The 20,502-nt window shown below is 34.1% G+C and overlaps 1 protein-coding gene across 4 annotated transcripts in view; it reads right to left on the reverse strand.

The window, feature by feature from the left end:
* Positions 1-672: 672 nt before the first annotated feature.
* LOC103989667 (probable LRR receptor-like serine/threonine-protein kinase At1g06840) overlaps positions 673-20,502 on the reverse strand; it is a 36,449-nt gene continuing 16,619 nt past the window's right edge. For 3 of the 4 annotated variants that reach the window (XM_065153753.1, XM_065153754.1, XM_018827875.2), the window contains exons 4-21: positions 19,472-19,543; positions 19,265-19,336; positions 17,074-17,217; positions 16,924-16,995; positions 16,715-16,786; positions 16,068-16,142; positions 14,268-14,336; positions 14,130-14,198; positions 13,930-14,001; positions 13,665-13,751; positions 13,513-13,581; positions 11,516-12,000; positions 10,402-10,557; positions 7,668-7,951; positions 6,217-6,268; positions 3,835-4,085; positions 1,748-1,882; positions 792-1,308 (exon numbers count right to left, since the gene is read on the reverse strand). In XM_065153753.1, the coding sequence (XP_065009825.1) occupies positions 964-1,308; positions 1,748-1,882; positions 3,835-4,085; positions 6,217-6,268; positions 7,668-7,951; positions 10,402-10,557; positions 11,516-12,000; positions 13,513-13,581; positions 13,665-13,751; positions 13,930-14,001; positions 14,130-14,198; positions 14,268-14,336; positions 16,068-16,142; positions 16,715-16,786; positions 16,924-16,995; positions 17,074-17,217; positions 19,265-19,336; positions 19,472-19,543 (2,581 nt within the window). In that variant the 3' untranslated portion in view covers positions 792-963. Of the gene's footprint in view, positions 1,309-1,747; positions 1,883-3,834; positions 4,086-6,216; positions 6,269-7,667; positions 7,952-10,401; positions 10,558-11,515; positions 12,001-13,512; positions 13,582-13,664; positions 13,752-13,929; positions 14,002-14,129; positions 14,199-14,267; positions 14,337-16,067; positions 16,143-16,714; positions 16,787-16,923; positions 16,996-17,073; positions 17,218-19,264; positions 19,337-19,471; positions 19,544-20,502 lie in introns of all 4 variants that reach the window. The other variant, XM_009408588.3, reaches the window with a different exon arrangement.

The following is a 20,502-nucleotide window of genomic DNA, read 5'->3' on the forward strand; positions in this document are numbered from 1 at the left end:
AGGCAACCTTACTTACGATTAATAATAAATAAGTAAGCTTGAAAATAACTATATTCGAAATTGAAGTTTACTTATCCGCATAATTATGTTTAAAATTTAATTGATATTGCTATATACATATGAATGATTATAACTTTTTTGTAAATTTAAATTGTTCGAATGATTATAATTAATAATAATAATAATTAATAGTTTGACTTATAAAGCTCCTTTTTCTTTTTTTTCTCTTTTTCTCGTGTCCTTATCATGATAGCTTTTGTGAGTGGAAAAAGAGCATTATAGTACAAGACACAACGCACAATCATGGAAAAAGAGCATTGCTGACCCAGAATATGGAGAACCCTTTTACTAGATGAATGAAGAAGAGTAACATACCGAAGCCAAGAGATGGATACCACGGTGAAATAATGCTCATAATTATCAAGAAAACATGGAACGACGAGGTTGATGAGAATATACCGTTCCTACCAAAGCCATCCGAAAAGCGGTACCACCATACATTAATGAGAATAACGTTGTTTCAAATAAAATATCAACTACATAAAAATCCATCTGGCTTCTAACCAGCATTAGATACATGGTGAGATAATAGAATGAAAAATTACCACTATTAATGATACATGGTGAGACCAGCTAAAAAACCAAGAATTTTCTGATATTGTATCCCTGGGATAAGATGAAGAATGCAGTCAATGCCATTGTACGCCATTAAGTAAACTTTTGTGTTTCCTCACAAAAGGAAAATAAACATTACTTATTATACACAGCATGACCAAACCTAAAACAAATAATTTCCACACACAAGTTCTAAAATGTGCAAATTTTCAGTTGTTTGCCGAAGCAAATGACATACTTATTTAGACACAAAATACTGGACCCAAGGCACAATGAAGACCACCGCCCGAGAGGGAGAGAAAAGGACAACACCAACAATGTCTGATCTTTAACAATAAATATATGCTATCAGCGTGGGATAATCGTAGGCATGGCACCACTAAGAAGGTTACTGCCTGAGACATCAGATGACACATAGGGGTTCCTAGAGTCTGAGGATGATGATGGGGGTGTCGCCTTCATACCGGAATCTGTGGCTGTGGATTCTGATGCTGTGGTATCAGCTTCAGGTGTCATTCGCCATATGGTCTCAAGCTCCCTGACTACCTCTGTCATTGAAGGTCTTGCATCTGTCTCATCCAGACAACATCTAAGTGCCAATGAGACAAACTTCTCGATGCACTCAGATGGATACGAGCCCATACGGTTATCAATGATTGAGAACGCCATACTGGACTGACATGCCATGGTCACCTGGTCAAGGAAAACAAGGACACAAAAAAACAACATTTGTTCATCATTACCTCAAAATAAAATGCATGATTAATTGACAAATTTAATTTAAATAGCTGGAAACTATTTCTAATCAAGCGAATGGGGCTGGTAAATTCTACTATGCTTTCCAATCATAATGAATACAGATAATATTGTTTTCCAATATTATTTCCAATCATAATCAAATTACAAACACAAAAGGGAGAGAATTCCAGTATGCTTTCCAATCAAATTACAAATAAGTATATAGTAACATACCCAGTCATGGGAAAACTAGCTATTAATATTGGTTTGACAGGCTCAGACCCACAGAAAATATATGGGTAATAACCAGCAAATATATCATAATGAATAATGTCTTCACAAAAAAAGCAAAGATTCATGAGAATGGCATAAAGACACGCAGTAAGGTGCTCACCTCTCGGACTATGTTTTTTCCATGAGAAATAGGTTGCATCCCCGTCAATATCTCTAAAAGCACAACTCCAAGACTATATACGTCACTTTTATCAGTCAGCTTATGAGTCAAAAAATATTCCGGATCAAGATAACCCTGCAAGAAAAGGTGCATTTTTGTGAAAGAAAATATCGATGGCAGGAGAGCAATTGAATTGGGCTTATATGCCCAAGAGATTGTAGAAGATTCGTTGTAGCATAACTATTTATAGCACTAATATTAAATCATCTCAAAAAGCAATCCATTTTTCTTATAGAACAATGTCAGGCAATGCTATGCCTCATCCCTTCATGCATCACCTTTCAAGCCATTTCTCAATTTAGAGATACTGCATACAATAATTTTGACTTTAACCACAATTACAAGTGTAATATTTAGCCCAAATAGGCCTCTTGATGTCCATCATGTTGATGTGACCCAAATTATTCTAACCAATCCAACAACAATGACAAGCTGTAATGGCCCAAATATTTGAGGTCGACTAGATGGATCAAGAGAGTTTAAATATTTATTTATAATTTCTAATCAGATTAGGTCTCTCATTACTTTTATTTTATCATTAACACTAATTGTCTCAACTCTTCTAACTACAACATCCATAAACCTCCTCAGCACATGTCATCTGATTCTCTTATTTTATTCTCTATCTAAATTATCTAAATGTTTACAAAAAAATTACTCTCTTCTCTTTCTTATTAACTCCACATTCATCTCAACAATACAATATTTTTATATATATTTGTTCTTAATCGCCCAACACTTAAATCTATAGGCATTAACAGTCTGACAACTGTCTTACAAGTTCCCATAAATGGGTCATTCTCATGTATTAATCTCAATTAACACTCCCCTAAATTGCATTAGTATCCCCCTAAACATGCATACTTTACCAATTTTGACAATCAAATTAAAATTGTTTATCCAAGCTCTATGCTGACTTCAATTGATTGCATCAATTTCAATTGACCAGTTATCATAGCAACTGACCAACCTTTAACATATTGCAGATTCTCATGTCTTTGTTGCAATCAAATGCTGATAGTAAATTTCTGCTTCAGAACTTCAATGGGCAAGTTCATTTTCATTAACATGAAATTATGGTGGAAAACAGGTTCAGCTGTTCAAAGGATTCAGAAGTTTATGATAGCAAAGTATATTGGGCACTTAAATCCCTAAAATTGATTGACAAGTTTATTATACTAAGTTGATCCATGAAAAGTATCACCAAGATTGGTCAACTAAATGACATATCCTCAAGAAATTCTTCAATCCAATAAAGTAAAAAAAAATGGATGAGACCACGAGAGATTGAAAGTTGAGAGATAAAGGTATACATTAGGTTGACCATAGTTAATAGAACAAGCCATTATCCTCTTTCTACACCAATAAAATATTGACTTGAATGTTCTGGGCACCAGTATTAATCTTCGGTATCATAGGAAGCCATCAAAGGTTGTCTCAGCTTTAGAACTTTGCACTCAAATAAAGTTAAGCAGGCCACCATCATAAAATTAATATAACAATTTAGTTGAGATATGATACTTGATATCGTCAAGCAACTTAGGTTTAAGAATATTTCCTATGACCGGATTTCACGAGAGTGTGGCTTAAATATAACCTTACGAAGCTGTTAGTACTTTTCACAGCAAACATTGGACAAACAAAGTCTCTCAGACTATCATTTGAGCACTTTTCAAAGCAAAACAATCCTCATTGGACAAACAGAATCTCTCAGACTATCATTTGAATACTTTCTAAAGCAATACAATTCTCATTAGACAAACGTGGTCCCACATACTATCATTTGACAGGCATTACTAGATTTCAGATACTAGGCACGTGATCCAAACATCAAAATGTACCATGTTTAATATAGATTCTGCTTAGTTACAAAATGGATGCTCAAATAGTTAGGTTTACTCCTAATATCAAAGTTTAGATGGCAGTCTGCAACTCTGCATGACCACTTCCCTATCAAAAGCCAATTAATATATAGGTTGTAAAAGAAGCTCATACAGGAGAAATTATTTGAATCGAGCAGGACTCACCGGTGTGCCCTTCACCACAGTTGACACATGACCAGGTGCAGTACCTTCAGACTCTGGAACTGGTGCAAGGCGGGAAAGTCCAAAATCAGCAACTTTAGCAGTAAACCTGGAGTCCAGTAAGATGTTGCTGGCTTTTATATCTCGATGAAATATAGGAGGATCAGCTTCAGTATGTAAATAGAGTATGCCCCTGGCAGCACCTAGAGCAATGCGCAACCTCGTAGGAAAGTTTAGAGGTTCTTTGGATCTAGCTGTTACATTACAAATTCAACAATAAGATCTCAACAAACCTACTGGAAAAGAGTCATGACACATAACAACAGCAAAGAAATCAATAACATTTTAAATATATAAGGAGCAAGTTGTGACATAGAAGATGAACATGGCCATGAATAGTAAGCAGTTGATCATCAACTGTATAAGTTGTCAGCTGTTTCAAATGAAGTACATCTTAAAGTTCAACATTGGATACACATATGTTTGATACGCAGTTCAACAGGCATATATCAAATTATTTTCCTGGATATACAAGTCTTTTGATTTGCTGACACGAATGACAGACTGAACAGATCTCTTTTTATCTTTTATTTCCTTCATGATTCTTGTGGATATTGTACAAAGTTTCATGTATTTTTCTTTTTTTAATAAACTTTGATATAAACATGGACATAGATGTAAGCAAAATATTGTAAACTTATATTACCCGGTAAACATCCAAAATGTTGATAGATCTATCAAAAACAAGTTCTAAAGTAACCAATTCTTTTCTGATTTTTCATTTCATCCATATTAGCCTTGGGTCTTTAGCAATTATAATTATTTCAATTTAGAACTGACAATCATGGATTTAGATGTCAGTCCCATACTCAGAAGTGTTGGCTGAGATAGTGTTGACACAGACTTGCACTTTGCTGAGGACATACATATGCTGTGTAGGTGTGGGCAGCATTCTTGTTAGCTAGCATGAAATCACGCTGGCTTGTGCCAGTCAGCATATACCACGCTGGTAAACCAACCCATTGTGTAGACCATATTTTGGAGTTTGGATCATGGAGTTTTGACGCCAAAGAATTTATCTATTACAAAAGGCTAAAACAAACAAAGAAAAAGATAAATACAAATATTAAAAAAAATCTAAATTCTAGATGTGTTGTTTCAAGTCAACTGAAAAGATCAATAGAAAGGGGGATGATAAAGACACAAATCAATATTCAAATATTTGTCTCCCTCATGAGTTTTGTACACATTTAATTTTGAAGGGTTATTTGAGTTGTTACTCCAGTTAGTGATGTGGTAACCGATAATAACTAAACATGTTGCTCGACAGATTAAAAATTGTTGGAATTTGTCTGATGGCAATGACTTTGCTGGCCTCCTACCAGTGAAGACAGATCAAATGCTGCCTGTCCTTTAAAATCACCACAATATCATTGTGACAGCACCAGCATGTGACATAAGCAAGGTATACAGTTTCGAATAATACTGTTCGTACCGGGCGGTACATACCGGTCCGTCAGCTGACCGGTACACGGACCGCCCGTTATCGGATGGTATATATATATAAACGAGGCGACATCGCCTTGACGACGTCACCCCGGCCTGGGGAAGAGGGGGAAGAGAGAGGCGACGTCGCTTCGGCGACATTGCCGAATTATATATATATATATATATATATATATATATATATATATATATATATATATATATATATATATATCCAAGGTTTGAAATATCGTACCGCACCGAGCGAATGTCGAAACGACGGTATGATACGATATTTCAAACCTTGGACATAAGTGCTTCCTGTTAGTAAATAAAATTCCATAGCATATGTGCTACATATCCTGTTGCTCATGTTACCAGCATGTGGCCATATTTTGCATGCCAAGGTGTGCGAATGACACAAAAATAAGGTTTTAATGCATCAACATACTATGTGGGCCTAGAAATGGCATGCAATGCAATGTGAACAAAGGCAAAATGCCAAACTTACACTCATGCTAAGGCCAAAACTTATAAAGCAAAAGCCCACTATGCAACCACAGACACGCAGAAAAAATGTAAGTTACAGAAAAATTAAAAGACACTAAAACAAACACCAAACATCATCATATTTTTCTTGTAGAAGATGATTTCAATCTACCGGTAATAAGGCCCATAAAAAAGAAACACAACATAAACAAAACAATCGAAAAATCTAAACAACCAAGTACCAAATTATGTCTTTAATCCTATTTATTTGAGGTTAAACTTGAATGAGGTGTATGCATACTTTGTCGCATCAAATGCTTTAGTCTCCTTTGCGGTCATGTTACAGAAAGGAACATGTCTTGCAATTAATGTCACTGCTAATAGCTAAATGAAATCAGAACTATTACTGACCAGAAAGGTGATCGCGTAGTGTACCATTAGGCATGAATTCATATACTAGCATCTGCAAGACAAAGACAATTGTAGATTTACCACAAGGTATACACATTACTGGTAGAAAATGTAAGTATTCAACAAGATGCAAATATATACAGTACAACATCCAAATGGCAAACAAGTAAATTTGCAGGTTACAGGATTTTATATTGTGCATGTAGTAATGCTTGTTATTTCCTGTTTCATCTAATCTTTTCCAGAGTGCATAAAGTAAAGACAATTAGTTGCATGAGCTAAATTTGCAATCAATAAGGTAGAAAATTCTACCAAAAACTCGGCCTTTAGGTTTTCAGGCAAGTCCAAATGAGCCTTGGAGCCAGATAATAAGGATGTTCCTAATACAACCTAGAACAGAAAAAATAAAAAAATAAAAATCTCATTCGCCTCGTCTGGGCAAGGCCAGGCTAATTGATTCTAGCAGGTGCCTTCAATTGGGCAGTAAGTGGTCCAGGCAGGTGCCTTCAACTGGGCATGGCCCAGGCACGCACCTGAGCCAAATCGGATTTGGGTCGAGCCTAATTGAAGTTGGTTCGTTGATTCCGGTTCGATCAGACCAGTTCAACATATCGGCCACTCCTCCTCCCTTCTTATTTCTTCTTCCTTCTTTTTCCTTCTTTCTTTCCCACCTCATCTCTCCCCGAGCAAAAACGGTATCATGATACATACTAGTATATCGTGTGTTGATCAGATTAAACCCATAGCAGTCTGGCCATCAATCTGTATGGGTCTGGCATCCGAAATATCATTCCTTGATTTCAAAAGGATATCAACGTACATTCTGACCCATACCTTTCTCTCATGGTACATTCTGACCCATACATGACAATCAATCAGTTCAGAAATGCATTATGGCATGCATACTAACATAATATACCTTGCATCCTAAGTACTAACAAGTCTATGCAAAATTTACTAGAGAACATTTTCTTCCGAGGTCATTTCTCATAATTGTGTTTGTAATGCTTCAAGCACAATGGTCTTTTACAGATCGAACTTGATAATTAGGCATGCCGGTAGTTAATTTGAGTCACAAATTTTCTAATTCTGCTTAGATTGACTAGAAAAACCTCTTAAACAGATAAAGAAAATGCAAAGCAAAAAACAATAAACCATCTTTTTCCAAGAGGAGTTCTAAGCAAATGAATGAAATCAAACATTACCACTTCTCAGCATCCTACCTTACATTACATAATAAGAACATAATATTCTTAAGTGTATATGAGATTTTCATTTAGTTGTAGGCAGCCAGCTTGTGATTCATGATGACATAAAACAGGAGATAAGAAAAGCATCAATGGGTCATAACCATACAACTTAAAGTCCAAACTATTCTAACAAGTCCATGATATAAGAAGTCATCTAGAGACCATGTTCACATCAAAATTGCTCTATCTGCAAGTTCAAACCTGTTCATCTTCTTCATCACAGTAACCAACCAAAGATACGAGATTTCGATGATGCAACCTTGACAATAATTCTATCTCCGTGAAGAATTCTTTTGAGCCCTGCAAAGAATCTTGTTGTGCACGTTTTACAGCCACAATTGTTCCATCAGCTAAAATGCCTCTGTAAACTTTTCCATATCCTCCTTGTCCAACTTGAGTAGAACTGCTGAATTTGTGTGTTGCCAGTTCCATTTCTTCATAAGTAAAGTCCTTTACTCCATCAATTTTAATTGGAATCTTTGATGCTGTTAATATGAACAATAAAAAAATTCACAATAATATAATTTAAATTGCAGAATGAATTGCTTCGAGTTAGTAAACAGGTCACATGGAATTCATAATGGCTCAAACAACTACAGATAAGGAATTGTAGAGGTCATGATATATCATTAAAAGTTCAATAGTGTAACCATTTTCAACAATACCCAAAAAATTTGTAAATGAATAATATGTAAAGTGTCTGAAGAATCATTATATTGGTACATAACCTACATAATATGAAATTACCATATAAACAATATGAATTATTTATGTGAAGAAAACAAAGTCAACTATAATTTGTTTTCAATTTTCAAGCACATAACTTATATCTTCATTAAACATGGAGACTCAAAATATAACACCCCGATTAGTTCCACATCGAAAGTGAGCAAGATTAAGATTGACTTATAAAGGTCTGATGAGTGTACTACTATCAAATTTAGTTTAAGTATTTTGGCCAATGGCTTGAACCAAACAAAATTGATAGATAAGTTAATCCATCAGGCCCGAGTCATAACATTTGGTATCAGAGTCAACCTAGTATTTGGGCATGATAAAGGGGCTCGAGTAAGAAAGGGCTACCCGTAGATGGAGTCAGAAGACTCGTCACGACATGAAACCACCATTGGGCTACGCCTCGTGTGCAACATGCTAGAATTTTATTTGGGCTATGCTGGGCCTTAACGAGGACGTTAGACCCTTGAGTGGAAAAAATTATAATACCTCAATTAGTCCCACATCGAAAGTGGAAAATACTAAGATTGACTTATAGAGGTATGATGAGTGTACTACTATCAACTTCAACTTAAGCATTTTTACTAGTGGTTTGAGCCAAACGAAATTGATAGGTCAGTTAGTCCATCAGGCTCGGGTCGTGACATAAAACCTCACAACAAAATAATAGAAGTTTGTTTTTTTACACCACAATCGTCCAAGGAAAAAGAATCTCATATAATCTCCACAAATGGTGACTCCTTGCATAAACTAGAAATGACCTGTGTTTATAGTTCTTCAACAAAAATGAAAGGAAGAAAGAAAAAGTATTTAAAATCTACACCTTGATACAATCATGAGATGTGGATTTGCCTAACCTAAGTGTCCAATTGTCTTGCTACCCTCTAAAATCTAGGACTCTTGCAAAAATAGCCCCATAACAATTGGAGTTAACTTAGAGAATATAACCATGGTTTATGGGTACGTTGTGACCAAGCGTCACAAAGAAGTTAAATGCCCTTAATATCATCCAATAATGATTAAAAGAAGTGGGACGCTAAAATTAACTAGCACCTCATGAAGTACTATTTTAGCAAACAATAAAAAAACTTAGTGATGCTCATTAACAGTTGTGTTTACAATAAATTGATCATAAGGCACATTTGGAAGCAATTTTTCATTGAAAAAAAATATTTGGAAGCAATTAACGCATGAAAATTGTTGCAAGGATTCTAAATTTTAAAGGGTAATAGGATAGAATGAAACTGAGAGTTGCAAATCCAATTTTGTTACGTTAACTAATGTAAAAAAGAAAAGAAGAAAGAAAAAGTTCTAATCCAACTATTTTGCATGGATGCATCATGTTTGGCATTAGATTAAATTAAACCACATCAACATTGATTATCTAATACGTCAATGGTAATAGTTATAACAAATTTATTGCCTAAAAAAAAAGATATAAAATTTTTCTGAGAACTTTATCACTTGATATATTTACACAATCAATTTCATGATAATCATACTGAGAAGTTCCAAAAAGAGTATTAATTTAACTATCTCATAAAAAGAATTTTCAGTTAATGTAATGCATCATCAATATATTTAATTACTTCATATAAAGCATGAAAAAGATTTAAACGACCACCATAGGATTGAGCATATTAGATTATTTCAAAATATCACATAAGAGCGACCAAGAAGATAAAGCATATCCCATGTTCAAAAAAGGCCATCTTAAAAAATGAAGGTAAATCTTCTAGTTTGTGTAAGGTCTGAGAGCCTCTCGTCGACATGAGAACTGCCCCCTACCAGGCGGTACCAAATTTTTGGCCTCGTATTGCCCTATCGGGCAGTAATAATCAAAATTTCGACCATTACCAATCTATACTGGGTGGTACCGATCGATTTCGATCGTTACCGACCTGTACCCGACGATAACGGTTGATTTCAACCATTACCGACCTTTTAGCTATTTTAGCTACAATAGCCGAAATAGCTAAAAACACTAATATAATATATATTAGTGTTTTCAACTATTTTAGACATACCGCTTGGTACGCCCAGGCTATCGTCGATACGCCTCGGTACGCCAGTACAAACCAAAATTGCGAACCTTGGGTAAGATAATAAGACACACTGTCATTTTCCCACTCAATTGATAAAATCATTAACCACAGAAATTTACCTACTATACAATTCTTACAATGGTTCAAGGACTTACACAGGCGTTTTTTGGAAACCATCTGACTTTTAGAATGCCTTCTCATTATAAGAATTGTAACAACCGCGGATAAAATAGCAGCAACAGCAACTGCCCCTAAAATAATGCCAACCACGGCACCCGTGCTTAACTTGGATGATGAAGGATTTAAAAGCTCTGCAGCAGACAAGTCAATTGACAGTCACTACTAAGATACTGAATTAAAAAATAGCCAGCACAAATTTGAACATGTATGTGAATACAAAATTGTTGCTTTTGTGAAAGCTTTGAAGTTTGAAGGTTATCTGCAAACACACAAATAACTTTTGGAAAACAAACTCCCACAAGGTAGGTTAGATTGAATAGGTTGATAAAATTCAATTCAGCAAATGTAGAAAAATATTTAATGAGAAAATGTTTTTTTCATCTTTTCAAAGTGAAAGTAAGCAAAAATGTTGATTAGTCCAGTTAATTAACCTTCAGTCGAAACCCTGGGGTGATTATTTAAGAAACACTCAGAATTGCTGCATCGAGAAATAATCACAGTTGAGAACATTAAAAATTATTGTGTTCAAAAGCTGATCCTTAGAAATTAAAATCCTGACTAATTTGCATCTGTTGATACCATCATTGTGTTCAAAAGCTGATACCATCTGTTGTCACAATACAGAGAAGGAAAGTGGAATATACTCTCAAACAATAATTTGCATCTTTTTAGATGCAGTTGTTGGTAAAGAAAGAGTATTTTATAATTGTTGAAAGAACTTTTGTTTCCACATTTTTACAGCTTTCATGTGCAAACTGAATTTCAAGGTCCTCCACAGGTTCTAGATAAATGTGGTCTGCCAACGAGGTTGATGAACTCTATTAACACTAAACATATGCATGGATTAAAAAAAGGTACCATCACTGATAACAATTGCCCATGCAAAGAGAGAGAGGATAACAAATGTTGCTTGCACTACAAAGTTATTTTTCAAACAAAACACATTCATTCCAAAATAGACAACAACCAAAGATTAGAGAAGATAAACAGAACATTATGGTGCGGTTAAAAAAATATCATAAAGAAAATATATATTCTGTTCTTAACAGTATTACATATATGGTAAATAATGTGGTGCACATGATATACCATTGTTTCCATAGTGTCCCAGCTCAAAGTCAAGAAGTTCATAAGGTCCAAAAATATCAGAATCCGGTATCTCCCACCCAGTGAACATGTTTCTGATTCGCAGAACCTCACTTGAATTGAATATTGTACTATCTGTAGGAAATAATCTCAGTTCCATCTTTAACCTTGGACCTTCTTCCCAAACAAAGGAGATAATGTTTAGTTGAGATAGAAACAAGCGAAGGCCATTTGTTAAGTAATGCTCAAAATCATAATAGTATGGTTGGAAATATGAGAACCCTGGACTCTTTAGCCGATATTCAACATTAAGTGTATAGGCACAGAAACATGGAAGAGGAGATAACGGATTATATTCATAACCCATAGGACATGTACAGATTTTTCCTGTATTTGTTGCAGTATCATTCATCTGTACACTCTGAACCTGACAGAACCGATCAATCTGGAGTTGATTAGCATTTTCACATACAGGATTCCCGGTTAACCTGAATATAATGTGACAAGAAAATTAAAATTGTTAAAAATGTTTTTTAAAAAAAGAATTAGCTTAATTTTCAAAATCCTCATGAATTAAAATTACCAAAAATAACACATACAAAGACTTAAAAAAAATCAAGGTTCAACACTCTTGCCATTCTTTTTACAAAATTTATGAATGAACCAGATGAGCTACAAATTGAAGTAATGCTACAGCATAAAAATGTCTTAAAATAATTGTGTTGGTAGGATTACACTTCTTTGTGTCCATGTGCCTGAAGGACTAAGGCTAATAAACAGATGTATTTGGAAGATGTGAACAGGGCATCCGCATTAACAAAATATTGTTTAAGTTATTCCAAACTTCATGATTGATCAAATGCACCAAAAGTTCAAAGCACATATGGTGACATGAGATTATGGTCCTAGTATGAGTCTCAAGCAAAATGAAAATAACAGGAAAATATTCCAAGAAAAAACAGTCACCAAAAATTGATGCTCGATGCAGTAGTGCACCATCCAGGTTGATTGGCCATAAATGTATCCCATGTACTTCAAGCAAATCATATCATACAAGACATTCAAAAAGTTTTGGCATTTTCACTTGTTCAAAGTACATGTTTATAATAACACAAAAGTTCATTATGTTAATAAAAGGTTACTCAACTCAACCATATTTGATTGAGAATCAATCAAACCACAGAGTTGTTCAAGATTTTTGCTTCAAAAATTCATCATTTCAACAAAACCATGAAGTAGTTTGGAGTTTTAGTTCAGAAATTCAATTTTTGATACCCTCATTAATGGTATATGAGTTACGATGAAATATACACAATAACTAAACATTCCTAAAGGGCACTTTGGAAATCCAACTCCCATCGAGTCCATATCATGACAAATATGGTATAATGCAGACCTAAGACCAGAGATTTATAAATTGTCAATCCAAATGGGAAGAGCTGCCAGTGAGACAACGAAAGAGAGCATCGCATAGTGATACCATCAATGTAGCATCAGATGTCCCACATAATGCAAACTAGGTGGTGATTCTATGATATATGTGAATCTTAACAAAATTGACAAAAACTTGAGCAAGATTGTAATATTCTCAATTAATTCACATATGATCTTAGTATGTAAATATTATAACCACAGTGCAGTATCCAAGTGCTCTTTTTGCACACAAGTTGACAGGTTTCATATCTGGGTTGCAACACTGAGATTTTAGACATTATAAAGAACACGGAGCTTCACTATTCAGCTTGACAATAATTAAAGAAAATGATTGGGGATCAGATAAAACATCATCACTGTATAGTTCATCTGTTCAAATGCCTTAGCATATTATTACAAATTATGGGACACTATGTTCAACATGCAAAACAAATATATGATGAAAAAGTAAATTGTGCAAAAATTAGAAATAAATATATATGATGAAAAGGTAAATCAGCTGTCTTATTTGTAACTATTATTCAAATGACAAAAGATTAGGAATAAAGCACAAAATAAAAACCTACAAGATAGTGACATTTGCAGGAGGGTTAAGAGTATCCGACAGATTTGTGAGATTATTAAACCGAAAATCCCTGCAAAATTAAAGCAGGAAGCTTCAGATAAAATAAAAAATTATCAACATAGAACAATCATCTACCTTTTAATAATATCTTACAAGATTAGACTTTTGTTTCCTGTAAAATTCATGCTTTGCCAAATGTTGGATGGAACAGAACCACTTAGATTATTATTCTCAAGCAACCTGCAAAATGGAACAAAATGGATAATATAGTGTTTGTTAAAGCACAGCGTGTCGCTAACTTGCAGCTCTGACTTTGCAAGATCTTAAACCGGTGATTAGGAACATAGCAACTAAATGAAATCATGAAAGAAAATCCAGTAACTACAACCATATATGTGACAAGGACTATGACTCTTACAGTTTTTGAAGATTAGGAAGGCCTGAGAAGTTTGAAGGAATGGTTCCACTAAGATGGTTGTTTGACAAATCACTGCATTCATTCCAACATATCAGATATAGGAGACTGTTCTCATGACAAACAGGTCAAAAGAAGAGTTCATAACAAGACACTATAAACCTTAAGCTACATTTTTTATTCAAGGAAAGAATTCCCCATACATGTTAGTTATATTATTGGAAAGCCTGTTAGATGGTATATTTCCAGTCAAATTATTCCCGCTAAGATCTCTGCAAAATAGCAAGTTTGTTAGATTTCATCGGCAGCAGATGGACACCAACTTAAACACAAAATCTTACAAATATCCAAGTTGAGGTATTTGACTGAAATCAGGAACAGGTCCTTGCAAGCTACAGTTCCTAAGACTCCTGGTAAACCATAATAAATCTACATAAGTTCATATGCAACAAGAGCTTGACAAATTATAACAATCCAACTAGAAGCAACAAAATAAAACAACAACAATGTGCATGCCCTATTATGTAGAACCTAAAATATACAAACACTGTAAAAAGTAAAAACCATATTGAGCTGGCATAGAATTTATTAGTTAATCATGCATCAAGCGTTTTCAATAAAATTTACTATGAATATAACAGCCAGGCAACAAAAACTACAATGTCAATGAACGAGTGATACAACAAGTCAACAACTACAACAAACCGTACGATCCCAACTATTTCAGATCAGCTACATTGACTGTTTGCCATCATTGTGCTCTGTCAAGAGCAATATTTCTATTCAAACTAAGAGCCATCGAATGTATGAGTTTAAATAAGTTGGTCACAAGAGAAACTGAAAGTATAAAAAATAATTCTTATGGAAACAAAAACAAGATGTTAAGGAGGATAATCTTTGGCAAACTGAATTTTGTTCACATGACCAAGGATCACGTGATAATAAGATTGTTATCATAAAGAATTGATACCAATACTGCTATTGGAGATGTCATGAGGGACAACTTTTCTAGATTAATAAACAAGAGGCTACTTTCACCATTTCATGTCTAATTTTTAGTGCGATGCTAGCTCCTGGATTTGAATACTTTAAAACTTCAATGCAAAGAAATATTTGTTCCTTGTTTACACTGCATATAGACTTTACATTGAAAAACCAATTGAATATAACTCTTCTGATAAAAGCAGCACTGTTGATAGACTTTGGTTCCTCGAAAGCACTGTGCGAATTGGAAACTTAGTTTGTTGGAGCTCCTAGACCAGCCTGTCATAGAATTATTGTAATCTCCTCCCATACTGACACTAAACTTGCACATTAAGCCTCTCCCACAATGTCATTCAGAAATTTAGTTCCTTGGCTATTACTCTCTTTACATGTTTTTCCTTTCAATTTTAGCTGTTACACAGGCCCTCTTTGGCTCCTGTGTTTACAGCAGATGATTACGTATGTTGATCAGTTGCTTTTGGTTGGACAGATAACTGCATAACGCAGGTGAGTACCTGGACTCTAACAGCGTGAATCCCCACAAATATAGAGGTGTTTATCACATTTTTTGGGTGTGTGCCAGGCTATATAGCATGATACATTTTCAGAGGAACTTTATAGTTCCCAAGAAAAAAGAATAGTATAGAACTGGATTTTCTTATTGTCAACAAAATATAGGGAAGGATAGTACTACATTTTCAAAATAAAATATGTTCTAAAATTTGTGAGAAAACACTTAAAGCAAATACAACTATATCCCTAAGCAATAACTTGCATCGCTTTTTTAAGAGCAGGCATTTCACCAATTAGCTTCAAAAACAGCAGCAATTACTTCTATTTCACATAAAGGAAAAAAGGAGAACCGAGTTGATTATGTGCCTTTAGGTAAAAATATAAATTGTAAATGAGAATTTGTCACATTTGACTTATATAAGCCTATCAAAATGCAATTAAAACCAAGTTAGTTTTCAGTTAAATGGCTTTTTCCAACAGCAAGAAGAGCTTACTAAGATTCAGGACAAGATGTTATCTAGTTTCTACTTTCTACAATAACCATTCATGAAATTTTGTAGAGCCATCAGAACCAACCATTTTGTATTAAAGCTATGTACAAAAAGTTCCTCAAAAGCTTGCAAATAAGAAGAAAATGCACTTACAACTTTAACAGTTTAGACATGTTGACATAAGAATCTGGAATTGATGTCCCATTGAAGTTATTATTGTCCAGTTGACTGAGACATAAAAGAAAAAAATTACTTGATAGATAATTCACATCCAAAGGTGTCAAATCTACAAAAATAAAAATGAGAAAGGTTATAAATAAACATTTGGCGAGATTTATGTGACTATCAATAGTTTGTGATGAGTTCCAACTACAGACAAGTGATCACTTCAAGATTTGCAAAAAGTATTCAGTTACCAAAACATGCCTAAGAAGTCGACACGACAATTCAACAAGGTATATATACAGTCGGAAAGATTCATCAAATGAGATGCGTGAAAATAAAGAATGTTAAATTATTCATTCTACACCATCTCATTTTTATGCTAATCCATCTAGGATGTTCTCTTTTTAATGTTATTTAAATGCAGATATCACAGCCAACTGAACTTAGATAAGAAAGGGGAAAAGAAACTTTACCTTCCATCTGTGATGGTGTGGAGTTATTTAACTTTGCAGAATCATATTGCAACAAAGGAAGATCATGGCTTTGTCTCAAGAAACAAGTGCATAAAGAGAAAAACACTATGCAATTATAATTTTGGCATGTCCATTTAATACAAATATAGTATTGATACCTACAGGATTAACAATTCAGGAAGGCTGGAAAATTCTGGAGGAAGATGTCCAGTGAGGTTGTTGTTGTCCAGCAAACTGCAGTACAGTTCGTTAATGATAAAAAAAAAGTTCACAGTCATTGAAAAAAGATCTAGGTCCACTTCAATACGGAAATTGCTGTAGAAGTGTCTAACAGATGGTAAGATGAGAAGGAAAAAACCAACGTAACTTACAAATGCACAAGTTTTGGTAATCTGGCCAATTCTGCTGGAATCTGTCCGCTTATTGAGTTGTTGTTCATGTGGCTAAGGAAAAAAGATTCCAAGAAAATATATGAAAATAATATAAAGCCAACTAAATGGAGGACATCGAAGCCTACTCACAAATGCTTTGTTTTGTTCAAGTTTGCAAATGATTTTGGAATTTCTCCTGATATATGGTTTTGATCAATTTGTATTCTGTCTAAGTTTGGGAGGTAACCGATCTCTTCAGGTAAAGAACCAGATAGTCGGTTACCATTCAAGAGCCTGCAAGAACATAACAACATGTGAAAATTTATTGTATAGATTATTAAAAAGGTGACATATATGTTCGATTTGTGGAGATGGCATTTTGAAATGTAACGCCAGAATTAATAGTTAAACGTGATTAATGAAAGATGCTTATGATAGTATAAAAGTTATGTATAAAGGTCTAAAAAGAAGATAGAGAGATTTGCTTCAACTCCAAACAAAAATGACCATTATATAAAAATGATGAAGCGTTATCAACATATTTTTACAAATTAGTCATACTAATCATCAGGTTCACAAGGAAAACTGCATCTTTGCTTAGACCTTAAGTATAACCAAAGTTTCCAAACAGCACATACTTGCAAATTAATGCAACTTGGTGAGTAGGATGATACATGGACCCAAGGATTCAGTTTGTTTCTTCAGTCAACTCTAGATGGCAACCTGAATCAATAATTGCCTATGGAACATTTAAACGGCATGAAAGACCGAATTATAAATATATGCTCTACTTCTCCTAAGGAATTTCATTTCTTATACATGACCAGTATACTATGCATGAGCTGTTAATGTATAGCTTGGCCATTGATGCACTAACAGTTCATTTGAAATACAGAACTACATAATGGTATATGCTCCATTACCACTAGATGCATAAGAATAAAGCAGTAGATGTTCTTATCAACAAATTCAAGCTCTGGTCCAAGATACTCAGGTGATAACTATGTACTAACACATCTAAAATTTGCATTAGCATCAGTAAGAATAAACACATAACAGAACTATTTAAGTCAGTGTTGCTAAGAATATGTGGGTACCAAATATGTGTATCAGCTCCGCGGATCCATTTCAGCCATTATATCTATTTATTCCATATCCTTTATTACTCTCCTTAATAAATCTATTTATTCTTCCTCTTTCTTTCCTCACCATTGTGTCTTTAAGTGATTGAGTCCTTCCTGGTGCATGACTATGCTGAACATATAGAAGACCACCTTAGGTGATTTTTTCCTTTCGTTGATGCACACAAAAGATGGTTCACCTTTAGATGATTTCAAGACTAATTGTACCTAATTAACTCTAGAATATGGTCCCATGTTGAAAAATACCGAGGCAACCAACGGTACCAACCTGTCCACGAGGCCTTGAGTTGAACTTAAGTATTAGGGTCATGTTGGCAAATTACTGGATACAAAAGTTCATGAGTAGGATTTTTCAATTGAGCCTCACTACCTCAAGAAGTCAGTTTACTAGCAATCTATTTGAATTATAACCTCGCCAACTTGTAGTATTCCAAACCAGCCGACTAAAAGACCACAGTCGATGACTAGATCTGATGGCCTAAATGAAACCTTTCTCTACTCTCACAAACCCCGCTTGAGCATATGCTGATCATTCTTAGGTTATGTCCATGCCAGTGGAACAGAAAAAACATTATTCCAGTCAATACTTTTTCAAAATCTGATCCGATATTTCAATCCTCATCAAAAATATGCATCCACAGTTAAATTGGCAAATCAGGCAGTCCATGTCCCAATACATAACCATAACGGTGGTGAGCAACATTACATCCCTGATTCAAGCAAAAATTACTAAAATCTAATTAGTAAATACAACTTCTAGAATGATACTGGATTTTGTAGATGAGAATGTCTAGCAGAAATGTCTTGCAGATATGTGTTACATCCATTCTTGGTTTGTCATTCAACAACTTGACTAACTCTACGAAATTTATCTTGTTTCTCATTAAATTATTCAATTAGATTCATCAAAAGAAAATCTCTAAATAATGAATGTATTTTTATAACGTAAATTAAAATTTTATTTGAACCACCAAAAAAATATACAGCTACAGGTGTAATCACAAAACTAAGATAACCTCGATCAGTCACGCTAACCTGACGAAACCAGTCATAACAACATGCTTAGCATATAATAATTTCATGAACAAATTCAAAAAGGCAGGAAATATTGAAAGCATCTATTCATAGGAGAAAATAATTAAGAACTCACAAACGTTTCATAGATCTAATCAGAGTTTTGTTCATACTACATGACTTACAAGAGTTTCAAAGAAGTAATGTTGCCTATCTCCTTGGGGATACTGCCATTTATGTTGTTCCACATAAAGTCCCTTCAGAAGTATATACAAAAGATTTAGTTGGTGCTTATCAAAAGAAACATTTCGGAAACAACGCACCATTACAGTGCAAAATCTAAAGCACATACTGAAAAAACTTCATGTGAAAAAGATATCTTGTTGACTCACAATATCGTCATACGTGAAAGGCGGCCAAGCTCAGGAGCTAAAGTTCCAGATAAATTTCTTCTAAAAAGCTGCCTGTAAGAAGAACAAATCAGCTCACAGGTGTGAATGTTCAAATCCATCTTATTTAGATCTGAAACATATATATATATATATATATACATATATATATATATATATACATATATATATATATATATACATATATATATATATATATACATATATATATATATATATATATATCATAACCAGATGACAAAGTTCATATATCATCAAATTTTAAGGGTTCTTTTAATAAGCATGCCATAAAATTAATGGTTGATACCAATGCACTAGTCCACTGTATTACAAATTTACAATGGTTTTAAAAAGAAAATTGTTTCTAAATACAGATCCTTTTCATAATATCCTTTTTATATCCTCTATCATGGTATTGCCACTAATGCAATCACACCGCCATGCTACATTTCATTACTAATGTAGTGGAAGAAAGGAAACCATGTTTTGCTTGGACCCTAAACAATTTAGCTTCAACCATGTTGATGGTCTCACATTATTGGTTGACAGGGAATCAAAGTGGATTTACCAATAAGCCACAAAGTGCTATGGTTCTTACATATGATTTCTAAATTTATTCAGAAGTAATTCGCCGAGACAGTGCACCTTTTTTCCAATTTCTTCTATAGATACCATAAATAAAGTGTACATAGATGGATCAACCTATTCTTGAAATATGAAAATAAGCATTTGCGAGAACTGTTACAATTCTGTCTCAACATTTAACCATGGACAGCTGGTAGAATGAAGATGGATTGAATAATCAACTTATCACTGAGCAACTCCTGCTAACAACTTGGTGCAGTGAAATGCATTATAAGTAACAGAGTACTTGCTTTTCACTTGCAGATTTAATATAAAGAAAATCTATAATACCATATGCAAAATAGATCTCACAACAAAATTACACTCAAAGCTTATCATAACTAATATTTCATGCCAAACATAGTCATTTGTACTTGGAATAAAAAACT

The sequence above is a fragment of the Musa acuminata genome, chromosome BXJ3-6 (genome assembly GCF_036884655.1).
Source record: "Musa acuminata AAA Group cultivar baxijiao chromosome BXJ3-6, Cavendish_Baxijiao_AAA, whole genome shotgun sequence".
NCBI classification, from domain to species: domain Eukaryota; kingdom Viridiplantae; phylum Streptophyta; class Magnoliopsida; order Zingiberales; family Musaceae; genus Musa; species Musa acuminata.